At 38.7% G+C, this 13,979-nt stretch overlaps 1 protein-coding gene across 6 annotated transcripts in view; it reads right to left on the minus strand.

The window, feature by feature from the left end:
- LOC120530167 (catenin delta-2) overlaps nucleotides 1–13,979 on the minus strand; it is a 1,616,252-nt gene that overhangs the window by 1,242,659 nt on the left and 359,614 nt on the right. For all 6 annotated transcript variants that reach the window (XM_039754393.1, XM_039754398.1, XM_039754395.1 and 3 more), the window contains exon 2: nucleotides 9,585–9,718. In XM_039754393.1, coding sequence (XP_039610327.1) covers nucleotides 9,585–9,713 — 129 coding nt within the window. In that variant the 5' untranslated portion in view covers nucleotides 9,714–9,718. The remainder of the gene's footprint in view (nucleotides 1–9,584; nucleotides 9,719–13,979) is intronic.

The following is a 13,979-nucleotide window of genomic DNA, read 5'->3' on the forward strand; positions in this document are numbered from 1 at the left end:
TAGTTGTTTAATGAGTAAAGACTGTGTAGGACAAACTGGGCAATGCACAGGAATTCCTTGAGAAGTAAAGAATAAAAAAAATGCATGCATAAAAGTCAAAAATAATTCCCACAATAAAAGTACCAGATCATAACAAAAACAAAAATCATTTTCAGAATCCCCTGGGAAGGCGGCATGGTGGCGCAGTGGGTAGTGCTGCTGCCTCACAGTTAGGAGACATAGGTTCGCTTCCCAGGTCCTCCCTGTGTGGAGTTTGCATGTTCTCCCTGTGTCTGCGTGGGTTTCCTCCGGGTACTCCAGTTTCCTCCCACAGTCCAAAGACATGAAAGTTAGATGCATTGGCAATCCTAAATTGTCCCTAGTGGGTGTTTGTGTGCGTGCCCTGCCCAGGGTTTGTTTCCTGCCTTGCGCCCTGTGTTGGCTGGGAGTGGCTCCAGCAGACCCCGTGACCCTGTGTTAGTGTTTTATATATATATATGTATATACATATATCTATATATATATATATATATATATAGCGGGTTGGATAATGGATGGGTGGATGGATAGATAATGGATGGATGGATGGATGGAGAATCCCCTGGGTTCAAAACCCCTAAAGAGAAACATACTTATTTATTTTTTTGAGAGAAACCCACAAACAATTAATAAAAACTGCTGATTATAACACTGGGGAATTTCAGACAAATTTGGAGTACTGGGATCCAACTCAACTGGTCATGCATGTCTCCTCAAATCATTTAACAATAATAAAAAGCTAAGAAAACGATACAATTGCAGAGAAATGCAACTTAAAATGAATTACCATTTATTTATTTTATTTATGGCCATAATATTGTAATGTCTAGAGAAATAATTCATAAAAATGATAAAAATAATATAACAGTAATAAAAAACTAAAGGGCACAATGACTGACATCCCATGAAACTCAGGGCAGCATCAGGCTAGGAGAGGGCGGGGCTCTGGAAACGGACAGACGAATCAGTGGATTTCAAGTTGGGCCGCATATGCAAATGGGGATAAAAAGAGGATTGCAGCAGGTCTGGGGATTTTGCTTTTCTTTTGGACTTTTGAAAGTCGTTGGAGGGCTCTGTCAAACAAGAGGAAAGAAGCTGACTAATGAGACATTGATAGCAAAGCCAGGTGAGGCTGGCAGTAAGTGCAGGCAGGCAGGGAGGCTGACATGTCCTTGGTCAGGAACACCAGGGCAGTGAAGATGGCATCCTTCAAGGCCACGGCTTTGGAGGGGGTTATGTACATAGTTGTTTCACTCCTCTGTTCTTGTTTTGATGTTAATAAATAAAGACAACAGACGTTTGCAACATGGGGTGACTATATTGTCGACTGCATAGAATTTAATTTGGTGAAGCTCATACAAAAAAGCATAACAAGTGGCACTGAGAAGTTATAAGGTCATAGCTCAGATGGCTTTGATACAGTTAAATGTATAAAGAAAAAGGTTTAAAATATATGAAAAAATATGAAGAAAAGTTGTGATTGTCTAATTACCAAGTAGAATTAAATGCCCAGAACCAAGTTGGAAGACTACGGAGTTTGAAATCAGTAATCAGAAATATTATTTTAAGAAATATCATTTGCCTTTTTAATAAAGAAATTATTTAAAAGGTCTGAAAGTTTTCTTTTCATGATTTTATTTTCATGCAAGTTATATGAGAAATATTCCAAAACAATATAATGACCAAACCTTGGTCACAATATGCTGTTTTGTAACATCTTTTGGAATGTCGAACATTTTCTATAGGGATCACAGATTTTGAGCAAGCAGGTTGTATAACACATGGCCATATGAGCAGCACAGATGGAAGAGAAATGTGAACTTGGGACCTTGCATTTACTGATCAGTAGCCCTGGCTATAATGCGGAAGTGTCCAGCTGTCTGCTTGGATCGTACTGTTCGTTATTTATATGCATGCTGCCTCCTAGACCTGGATGCATAAAACATCTGCTTCTAAACAAGGACATTGGAATTAGACATCAAATGACAGTAACTTTCAAGATAATGCAAACAGTCAATTAAATATAACTGTCTAATGTAGATGTTTTATTGCATATTTCTTTTTACCATATGCTACATGATTTGCTGATTATCTGAAACAATTACTGACACTAAAATAGTCACAAAGCAGTTTACCTGCCTCTCTATACAGTACAGTGTCGTTCAAGTGGAGGTCCATGTTGCATGAAAACTAAAGGACAAGCGAGTCAGAAATGAACTCAAAGCCACAGCACAAAAAAGACCTGGGCTCCAAAATGGTGTCACCTAAAACAATGGGGGGTGATACAAGTAGCTATAAATTAGGGCATGGGGTCACACAGATCTCTAATGGTGCCCACTGATATCTCCAACTCCAAAAGGCCATTGGTGTCTGGGGTTCTAGCCCCTGATCTATTTTGATCTTTTTCTCCATCATACACTAAGCCTCTGATCTTTTGTGAATTATATATGATCTAGACCCTGATCAATCTTTTGCCATGTTTGAATACGATGGACATCACAAAAGGGAGCTCTTTAATTTTATATATGTGAGCAAAACCCTAAGGGGCACCCTAACCCAACCCCTTACCTTTCATTTTATATACGTGTAAGAGCACACACCAGACTCAAAGAGTAGGCTTAGGCCCTGATACCTGCAAATCTTAGAAATGCCTCTGCAATAGGCCCCGGCTACAGGGGATCATTTAACTGGGCTAAGCCCCTCCAAACACCATGTCAAGACCCATCCCATCCGTCTCCCATCCAAAACAAAAACATCCACGCCACACTGTCGGATTCACTGCTCCTTTTTGGATTTTTGAGACTTTATTATACCATAGCCCACCAAGTACTTTTAACCCCACAACACCACTATCTGATCTGGTGCTGGGGCTTATTGTACAGTTGACTCTAAGAAATTGATAGCCTGTGGAGAGTGCAGATAATGTTTGACAATATCTATTGGTTGTCTACATGAGCCACGTCAGGTTCATTCTTCTCTGATCTAATCATAATTAAGCATGCACCTGTAATGTGTCCTCAGTCTGAGCTAACAGACTCAGTTTCTCTAGCAAGATAACTATAATTCACTCTTGGTCCTTCAACTTCCTTGTGACCAGAGACATACCTCTGTATTTCACTAATATTCAATGGCTAGGTCAGATGATACACTGCTGATTCTCAATATCCAGCATTATATGAATATCAGGCACAGTCTTAACTCTTCTCTTTGTCATAATGCAAAATGACGACATACAGAAATCACTGTTTTACTGAAGGATGACTGCACGTTCCATTATTCTTTTCCAAGAGAGAATTTTGGACAGCGGCAGGGAGGCTGTAATTTGAACACCCAGTGCAAGCAATGATAATGTTGTCGGCAGAATTCATTCTGGTGCTGTCACTAGAAATATAAGACTTCAAAATCTCATTTACTCTGTTTTGTCACCTGCAATACAAAGGCAGATTCTCTTTATTCCACGGCTCTACAGTAAGGCAATGTATGTGGCGTTTTCAATAGGACTGTTAAAATCACAGGCATACAGGGAAAATGTTTAGCTTCACATTTCTTTCATTTTTTTTTTTTAGGATGTGGCTTTCTTAGGAAGAGAATACAATTATGATTTAAAAGCCATAATGAAAACATACTGGAGATTACATTTTAAATTTATCTGATATGTCTCAAAATGACACCAATAAAGAAAGAAAGTAGAGGCAGGAATTAATATAAAATGAGCTTAATGCCGCTAGGCGGTTCTGCACTGTCATTTGATTGAATCACAATGGGATTTCACTGCACCCTGCCTAAGAGGAAAACATCGCTAAACAGTACCAATCACATTTGTCTATTTTGGCAGCTTGAGCCGTTGCACTGGATTTATGACATTATGCACTTGAGAAGAATAAAGAAACTACAAAACAATAATAATAATAATAATAATACAATTTTCGGCTGGGAGAAAGAGGCTATTCAGCTACCACTTTGCAAAAGGAAGGAATTAAGACAGGATTGAAAAGAAGTCCTGAATAATTTTGTATTTTAAGAATAATAGCTATTAACGTTACAGTAAAATGCATAAGAGTGTAAAAATTATAATATTAATCTATCAATTTATTTTCAAATTCACTTAATTCAAGTAGAGGACACGAGGAGCCAGAGAGCATCCTGGAAGCATGAAGAATAAGACTGGAACTATCTCTTAATAATACTAATAATAATTCATTACATTTATATAGTGATTATAACCATTCTGACCACCTGTGACAGCAGCCATTTTGCGCCAGTATGCTCACCACATACTAGCTATTGGGAGTACTGGGGAGAGAGATAGTTAGCCAATTAGGGACAGAGGATAATTAGAGGGCCAGAATGACTAGGCTAAGGTGGGCAGTTCAGCATGGACATTGGGATACACACAACTTTTTTCAAAGAATGGCCAAGGATCTTTTATGACTACAGAGAGTCAGGACTTTGTTTTTTTTTTAGGATGGTACTTGGGCATTGGGATCCACACATACACACATACCACAGGGTAAGAATCCCCTGCTGGTCTCATCAAAACCACTTCCAGCAGCAACCCAAGTTTTTGCTATTTGGTCTCCCATCCAATTACTGGCAGGGCCTGAACGTGCTCAGCTTCAAGTGGTTTAACTGTTTTAAATTTCCAAAGAACTCTGTTTATAAACCCGCCATGCATCCCCACGTGTGGCTGAAAGAGACAGTACTCCCCAAATACCACTTTTTTATTTTTTATTTGCTTATCCTTATTTTTTTTCATCCATAAAATGGGGCTTCTCTGGGTGGCCTATCTATCTATCTATCTGGTCATTCCAGATGCTCTCGTGGTCCTCAAAGTTGTGTCAATGCACATCTTGGCTTGTCCAAAACCAGACAAATTTAGGAGAAAATGTCATATAACTTTTTCACCATGCCTCCCGGTCTGATGCCAGCTTTCCCAGTTCTACTGTGCCCCAAAACAGTCTGTGACATCCACAATCCCCTTATTCTTCCCATAACTTGCCCTATAGATGTGGAAAGGAACAGGTGAACCTACCACCCAAATTTTATACTACACCTGTCTCAAAATAGCCAAAACCCACACTATAATATATGTCCTCCACCTCCATAATCTTCCAATAACGTTGACTTCCATCTGTCCTATAACATATCCATAGTATAAGTTCAATCCAAATCTTATTCTACCTCTGCTAATAGAGTGCCCAGTCCTTGGCCATTTCTGCCGTATTCCATAAATCCACGACATATACTCACTAGTCCTCTGATTTTTCTTGCGTCCCAGTATATCATGTACTTCACCGAGAGTCATTCCCACACTAATTTAACTCTACACTTGCTACCTGTATACCCAGTCCTCTGCAAGTTTGCCAGGCTTACCTTACCTGGGCACAAATTCACATTGTAAGATCTTACAGATCCCCACATCTTAAAACATAACATGTCAACCTAAATCTCATTCTGCCTTTACGATCGGGATACCTATATTTCCTTGAACATAAATGTTCCCTCCTTTCCTTCAGGCCTGAAAATTTCTCAGTTACTTTCTGATTAAATTGAGTCATTTCACTTACCCTGCCAAAACATTTAGCCTCACACTATTGCCTATTCCTAACCATTTTCTCTGTAGTGGCAAACGTTTTGTAACCAAAATCATCCCAAGGTACACTACTATTTTCCTAGCCACAAACACATATACAATATATCTCATACACGTGATCCACTGAATGAAGAGGCCGCTAAAAAAGGAGCTCTGAGAACAGCATTCGCAAACACGGCACACAGTGAGCACTTTGGTGGCATCTCCAAACTTTTGCCCACCCCTTTCTGCCTCATAGGCAACTGGTATGTCCACTATCCACCAGCCCTATGATGCTCACTGGTGACCACACACCCAGAGCTGATGCTGTCTAGCAGCCATAAGACATATCCGAAGTGCTCTAACATGACTTGTGAGGCTGCTTTTTTACCAGCTTCTCCAGGTGGACCTAACCTCATCATCCACTGGAGCTTGTGCCAGGGAAGCCTGCCTACTGCTGAATTCTTAAGTCAGATCGGTCCGATCCAAGCTCCTTTATCTTCTTTTTTCCATCCAGTAAATAATTTATGAAAGAGTGCTTCATTAAAGAAATAACTGAATTTAGTCAGTGGGTAACTGATGTTATATATTATCTGAAATCGGAAAAAAACTAATTCTTACTTAAAAGATCTGTACAAACCTTTTTGAGAACTTGGCATTATCTAATCAATAACATTTTAGAATAATCATTTAAATTGAAGAAGAAGATTCTCTCCCCTTTTTTATTCATTTAGTAATTTATCTATTTCCTTATTTTTACTAGTTTAAAATTTTACCCTGTTGCTCTAGATCTCTTTCTCAAGGGTGGAGGTTGATTTGCTTTTGTCATGCCATATAGTGATTCAGTAGTCTAAATGACAGAAAGATATCAGAGCAGACAGAAGCACTTCTCAAATATGTGGAGCTAATGTTTTCAGCAGTCTCCGTAAGTGTGTGTCTGTCTGTTTCATCTGTTGCTGTACTCATTACAATACACAAATTAATAATTAAGCTTTGGAAGCCTTGTGCTACTGAGATCCTGAATTGATAGGAGCAATCGTTGCTATCTATTTTCTCTCAGTGTCAAATCTTTTGTTCTTCAAGTTTCTTTTTCCTCATTCCCTGTCTTTCTGTAGTTACTTTACATATTTTTCAGCACTGCAGTACTGAACATTTAAAGTGTCCTGATTGGAGGAAACTGAGCATAGGTTTTTAGGGAGATAACCTGTGGGGCATGGGCAGACACTTTTCAGAGGTCACTATTCATTATAAACTTTTCAGCAAGTTGTTACCAGACATGTGTCATCTACTTCAAGAATCAAATGTGGTCCAACAAGACTAATATACAGTATATAATAATAATAATAATAATAATAATAATAATAATAATAATATAATAATAATAATATATTTTATTTATATATTGTAGCACCTTTCCAATGCTGAAGGAGTGATGTCCAAAGATAGAATTGCTACCAGTAATGCTTGGTGCAACCTTGAAGTGTGTGGTGCAAATTACAGTTAGAATTTGAAGTCTGAATATTCAAGTCCAAAACTGACATTCAATCAATTTGACAAGAATAACAGCTCCACTCCTAAATATAACTTCTGATTTTTGACAGAATGGCAGAGAATATGCAGATCATGAATGCAGTCTTCTCTCCCTGAATGCAGAAAAGTAAAAAGTTTAAAGAGCAAAGCTGTCATGATAGTCCATTCAAGTTTTAATAGGTATTAAACGGCAACAGGCTACACTGCTGAGATGTAATGCACAGAGTGGGCACACCATTTCATGAAAAAATATTCTTTTAGCAATGCTAATAGACCAGACGTGGCACAATATAATTGAGGACTTCAGATTAAACTAATACAGTACAGAGGGTGTCTCAAGACCTCATTTCATCAAAAATGTATGACTATGCGCTTGGCTATAAATAGTATGGTGGGCAGATAAAAAAATGGAGTTGACTGTTAATACAAAAGTTAGATGATATCCATAGCACAAAGAGCAACGTCAACAGTTATATCTGTAAATGTGTGTTGTTCAGTTGTTTAAAGAAATTTATGCTATAAGTAATTACTTCAGTTAATGCAAAATAAATACCATATATTTATATGAGTATACAATGTTTGAAAATCCCTTTGACAAGAGCCTACAAATATTGTAAGCCCCAAATAACTAGACAATGTGATCACATACTGTATGTCTTAACTCTATAGGGTGGTCCAGATCTAATTATGGAATTTTCATTACACTATAACTTATTAAGTTTATTACATAGAAAATCACCCGAAAAATCCCGGACCATCGAGAAGTGTGCAAACTGAGGACATGAAGAATCGTCTTAGTGCCGAACTGGAATCGTCCACACATAAATCAAAGTCATCCAGATGATCTGGATCTGCATAATTAGATCTGCACCACCCTGTATAATAAGCATACAGTATAAAAAAATTGCATATATTTAGTTCAACTCAATGAATGACTTCATCTTCATTTCGGCTGCTCCCGTTAGGGGTTACCACAGTGGATCATCTTGTTCTATATTTTCCTGTCCTTGTCATCTTGTTCTGTTACACTCACCACCTGCATGTCCTCTCTCACCACATCCACAAACCTCCTCTTAGACCTTCCCTCTTCCCTGGCTGCTCTATCCTTAGCATCTTTTTCCCAATATACCCAGCATTTCTCCTCTGCACATGTCCAAACCAACGCAATCTCGCTTCTCTGACTTTGTCTCCCAACCGTCCAACTTGAGCTGACCCTCTAATGTCCTCATTTCTAATCCTGTCCATCCTCGTCAAACCCAATGCATATCTTAGCATCTTTAACCCTGTCTCCTGTTTTCTGGTCAGTGCCACCGTCTCCAACTCATATAACATAGCTGGTCTCACTACCGTCCTGTAGACCTTCAGTTTCACTCTTGCTGATACCCATCTGCCACAAATCACTCCTGACACTCTTTTCCACCCATTCCACCCTTCCTGCACTCTCTTCTTCACTTCTCTTCCACAATCTCCATTACTCTGTACTGTTGATCCCAAGTATTTAAACTCATCCACCTTCGCCAACTCTACTCCTTGCATCCTCACCATTCCACTGACCTCCCTCTCATTCACACACATGTATTCTGTCTTGTTCCTACTGACCTTCATTCCTCTCCCCTCTAGAGCATATCTCCACCTCTCCAGGGTCTCCTCTATCTGCTCCCTACTATCACTACATATCACAGTGTCATCAGCAAACACCATAGTCCACAGGGACTCCTGTCTAATCTCGTCTGTCAATTTGTTCATCACCATTGCAAATATGAAAGGGCTCAGAGCCAATCCCTGATGTAATCCACCGCAACCTTGAATGCATCCATCGCTCCTAAAGAAACATGTCTGCTCTGTTGGGCACTTTTCAAGCTTCAAATGTTACATTCTGAATGGCTAGAAAAGGGTCTGATAAAAAAAAGTCGTTAAGATACCAGCGCACTAATATGGGAACATATCTGTTGGCAGAAAGGCAGTCTGACAAAGTAAACTTGCTCATAATACTTTTTATGTTTAATATTCTGTCAGAATATTAGCAATTTTATTTTTAGTTTCACTGGGTACACATATTAGAGCCTACTGTATTACAATGTTGTGTTGTGCGCACATGGCTCTGGGTAAGAACATGTTCACACTAGGGAAGACTCAAAGAAATGTCTACACAAAGGATTAACAACTCACTTGCTCATGTGCCAACTCCTAAATATGCAGGTGTTTTACACGGCATAACAAATGAATGCATGGTGCCCACTGGGGCAGGATTCCCAATGAACAGACACAACCAACAGACTGAGCAAATCACTGAACTCCAGCAGCCACGTTCAATAAAACCTTCCTGAAGCTACTGTAGGCAACTCATAATTAATTAATAAATATCCAATTCCATATCATTATGAACAAAAATCATTTTTAGGCAGCAGAACACATCAGCGGCAAATGGAAATAGGCAGAAACGTTTTTGAATGGCGGGACTTGCCTGCTCTTTGACAGATGCCAGGATTGCTGATGTTGTCTCAGTCTCAGATCCATCTCCATTGGATGCATTTAATACGGGGCTCAGCATGGTGGTATTTTCAGAGGATGAAGGCTGATCAGGAACTGGCATAGCTCCTACAGGGAAAGCAAAATGAGAATCAGTTAGGAGGTAAGATGTGCAGTCTACAAGATGATTAGGAGTCTCAAGATGAGGGAAATCTGTGAAAGCAAAGACACGTTCAGATACAGACACATAAGTGCCACCTTGTATCGCCTGTTTTATAAAGCCTACACATGAATACTAATGATCATGGCTAAATAATGAGAGGCATGTTGGCTTAAAAAGAACCAGAAAAAAACAGTAAGGACAACAGAGAAAAGTATCAACATATTGTTATTTGAATTAGATTAATATAGATTTAATATTTCCCAAGTGACTTGTAAATCTGGAGATTCTCCACATTAAATCCCTTCCGGTCACTTTCGGCATGAAGTCTGAGTGACCTCTTCATGTCAGCATGGGGATCTCTCTGAATATTCCAGTTTCCTCTCTTATTCCATAGATGTGCACGTTAAATTATTTGGTGATTCTAAATGGGCCCAGTGTGGATCTGGGCAAACAGTGCCCTGCACGAACATTGGTATTAGGCCCATTTTGCTCTATGTTGAAGCACACAAATTAGAATCTACTCTATATATATAAAATCCTAAGCCTAAAAGTGCAACAATTTTATTTGACGTTTTTTGTCACTGTTTAAATTGGGCTTATTTTAAAACCTGCATATACATGTTTGGTATCATTCTTTTCAGAATTAACTTTAATATGATGTTGTTAGATTTTCAGATTCTTATTCTGTTTTTAAATTATAAACTAAAATATGAAGAACTCACGTCCCGCAACACGAGACTTTGTGCCAACAGATTTAACCACGCCCAGGGCCGGAAATAAAAGACAAAGAGTAGATGAGAAAGACAGCTGCTGTACAGGCTTTTAAATGTTCAAAGCGCTGAGCGAGATGCAGATCACGTGGCACGGCAGCAGCAGTAGCAGCAAACAGCATCTGATTGAGTAAAAAGGAGGTAAAAAAAACCCTGTATTTGTTTCCCATTGTATCACCATTTAAGAGGGGGTTTTGAAGGAGCGACCACATCTCCTTGGGGTGCGTTCAGCCCCCCTCTTTACAACACGAGTGGCTGGCACATAGCACAGGCAAGGGGAGTTGGTAAGCGCAGCGAGCAGGGGTCAGCCCCCTAGTAAAGTTTATAAGAAAATAGGTACTTTGTAGGAAATGGTAATTTCCACTATCAGAACAATAATTAAAAAGTTTAATACAGCTGGAAATGTTAAGAATCAGCCTGGAAATGGTTATGTATTTAGAACTGCTTCACAAACCCAGGTTCCCATGCCCGTTCATTGTTCATAAGGAAATCTGCATGACCTCCATGTGTTTGAGTTCGTTTTCTGCCCTTATCCATAAGCCTTATATGTTATTTATATTGATGACTCTTTACTGTTATTCAGAATTGTTTTCCACCTTGTGACCAGTGCTGCTGAGCTGGGCTTCTGGCCTTTCCAAAATTGATATGGATTAAGCATATTTGTGAATGTATCCATGTATGAAAATTAGAACTGGAAATAATAAAATAGTAAAACTGAAAAATGTTATTGCCACTTTGCATGATTTTTATATGAAGTCGAAGAGACTTATTTTTTGCAAGTCTGAAGAAATCTGAAATGTCTTAGTTTAGGTATCCATTATTAGAAGCTATTTTAACATGATATAAAACATTAAAAATTACAGTAATGTATAACTAGGGTTTTATTATTTCAATCAGTAATTTATTTATTTTTTCCAATAGAGTATTTAAAGGCTGTTAATAACGACTTTAATCTGAATACCTAAACTGAAACATGGCCATGAAAAGTCCATCAATTTAAGCAAGTATTATAATGTATGTAGTACAGTCGATTACTTATGTACTTTATAATAGTTATCTGCATAACTGACTTTCGATCAGTTATAGAGAATGACTTCAACTTCTGCAGAAGTAAAGCATGTCCTATGATTAAAGAGCCTACAGAGACACCAACTGTTCTCACAAACCCCATGTTCAGAGGCAGTTTATCTTCTCAAATAGTTCATGTTGTAAATAATTAAATCCCTGCTATCTGATTGAACATTGACGTATTACAAAGATGCTAAGTCAGTTCTTTTTGAGACTTTCTGAATGGACTTTTTGTCCTTTGTACTGTAGTTTTGTTACAATACCAAATAGCAACATCACTGTTCAGAATGTTATCTATGAGGCATTGGTAAAAATTCAGTTATCATATATCTAACATAAGAAATTTGACAAATAAGAGGAGACCTCTCAGTTCATCGAGCCCGTTTGTTTAGCTAATGACAGTAGCTCATCCAGATAGAAAAGGCTCCTAAAGGTTGTCAAGGCTCGGTAGTTTGTTCCAGATTCCCAGAACTGATACAATTCTTAACTGTCATTTGCCTTAATTTCCACTGGTGTCCTTCATAATGTGATTTACCCTTAAGTTAATAATAATTTGGCCAGATCTAATTTATCAGTGCCAGTCTGCTAAGCTCGAGACAGGACAGGTTCAGTTTTCTGACTTGGGAGGCATTTGATTGCTCTCCTCTGCACAGTTTCAAGCATTGCTGTCTTTTTTGTAGTGAATTGAGCAGAATTGCATATGATATGATTTTATGATATAACATTTTATTGCCTTTTTAATTGCTTCTGCACATTGCTTAAACTAAAAGGACGTTATGTTAAAATAATCCCCTAAATCCTTTTCAGAGGTCTCTTTCTGCAGCTCAGTGTCTTCCATCTTGTATTTATAATTGATGTTTCTGTTGCCCATGTGTAGCATTTTGCATTTTCCAAGTGTTTGCTCAGTTCTGACAAATGTCCAGGTCTTGTTGAATTGTTTCTGCTGCCTCTTCATGGTATTTTCAATAATAATAAATTATTGAAAGTTATATATTATTATTAAATAAATATTATTAAATATTTATAGACTGGTGGCACTGAGGCTAGGGATCTGTGCTGGCAATCGGAAGGTTGCAGTTTCAAATTCCATAAACGGCAGAAGTGACTCTACTCCGTTGGGCCCTTCAGCAAGGTCCTTAACCTGCAATTGCTCTGTCCTGGGTATGACGTTAATCTCCATCTAGCCCTTCAGGCAGGTCCTCCATCTTGCAAGGAGAACTCTGGGATTGGTGGCAGGATTGGCACTCCAGCCACCATAAAAAACCCCACAGTGTTTAGTGTGGTGCTGAGGTGTCACTTCATCAGGATCTCAATCCAGGTGGTTTGCAGTGTGGTGGGTGCAGCATTGTGCTATAATCAGTGCATACTCACAATCTCTCTTTCTTTATAGACTGTTAATTGCTTCTTATAAAAGAGCTCAAAACTAAACTTTTACAAAAATAAAATAATGTTTTAACAGCCAGGGTGCACTTCAGCTTCACTCATAATGGTTTGTGTAAAACTACAAGACAGAAAGCAAGACAAATAAATAACATATATAAACATTAGTGTATGTGTGACACTTACAAATTCATATTTAAGGGGCTGAAAAGAAAGACAGAGACCGTAGCAAAAGTTATTTTCATTTCATTTAACACTTATATAAATAACATTCTATGTAAGTTGGTAATGTCTTAACTCTTTCAGGGCTGATGTTGACTTTTGTCAAAATTCAGGGGTAGAGGACGGTAATGGGCTGTAAACTGTGACAAAACTCGCCCTTATGTTTTAGTTCAACTCTCTTTGGTTGAAGGAAAGTTATGTAGCTTTGTTGATTTGAGCTCAGTTCCCTGTGTGTGAAGAACAAACAGCCTCGAAAATGGCATCGACATCTGGCGAGACTAAAATAAATGTGCAAAGCAAAATACTCCATGGACATTTTACATATTATCGCTGAATCGAACTCTGACTTTTCGGACTCTGAGTTTGATGCAAGTGTTCTGGAGATGGATATTAAAAACAAATGTGAGGTACCGGCATCAACTTATCGGTCCCCAGATGATCGTGATGCTGAACACGTTCGAGTAGCTGATATGCCTACAGCAGTGTTCACCTAAGAGGATCACCACTTATGATGACAAAAGGTACAAACCATATTGCGTCACACTGCCACCTCCACCACCGCTCACCTGCTGTGCAAAGACAAAGAGGTAGCCGGCCCGCCATGCATTCCTGCTGGCCATCGAGCCATCCCTGCACAGCCACTGCTGCCAGAGATGCCAAACAGCTGCCAACAGATGTTTTATGTTGAATTATGTGTGAAACCAGTGCATTGGGTGCCTTTCAGAAAACAGAGTTTTTGGAAAAAATATTCAGCCCTCAAAGAGTTAAAGTTAAGCTCATGGCCCAA

Source organism: Polypterus senegalus, chromosome 5 (assembly GCF_016835505.1).
Source record: "Polypterus senegalus isolate Bchr_013 chromosome 5, ASM1683550v1, whole genome shotgun sequence".
In the NCBI taxonomy this organism is placed as follows: domain Eukaryota; kingdom Metazoa; phylum Chordata; class Cladistia; order Polypteriformes; family Polypteridae; genus Polypterus; species Polypterus senegalus.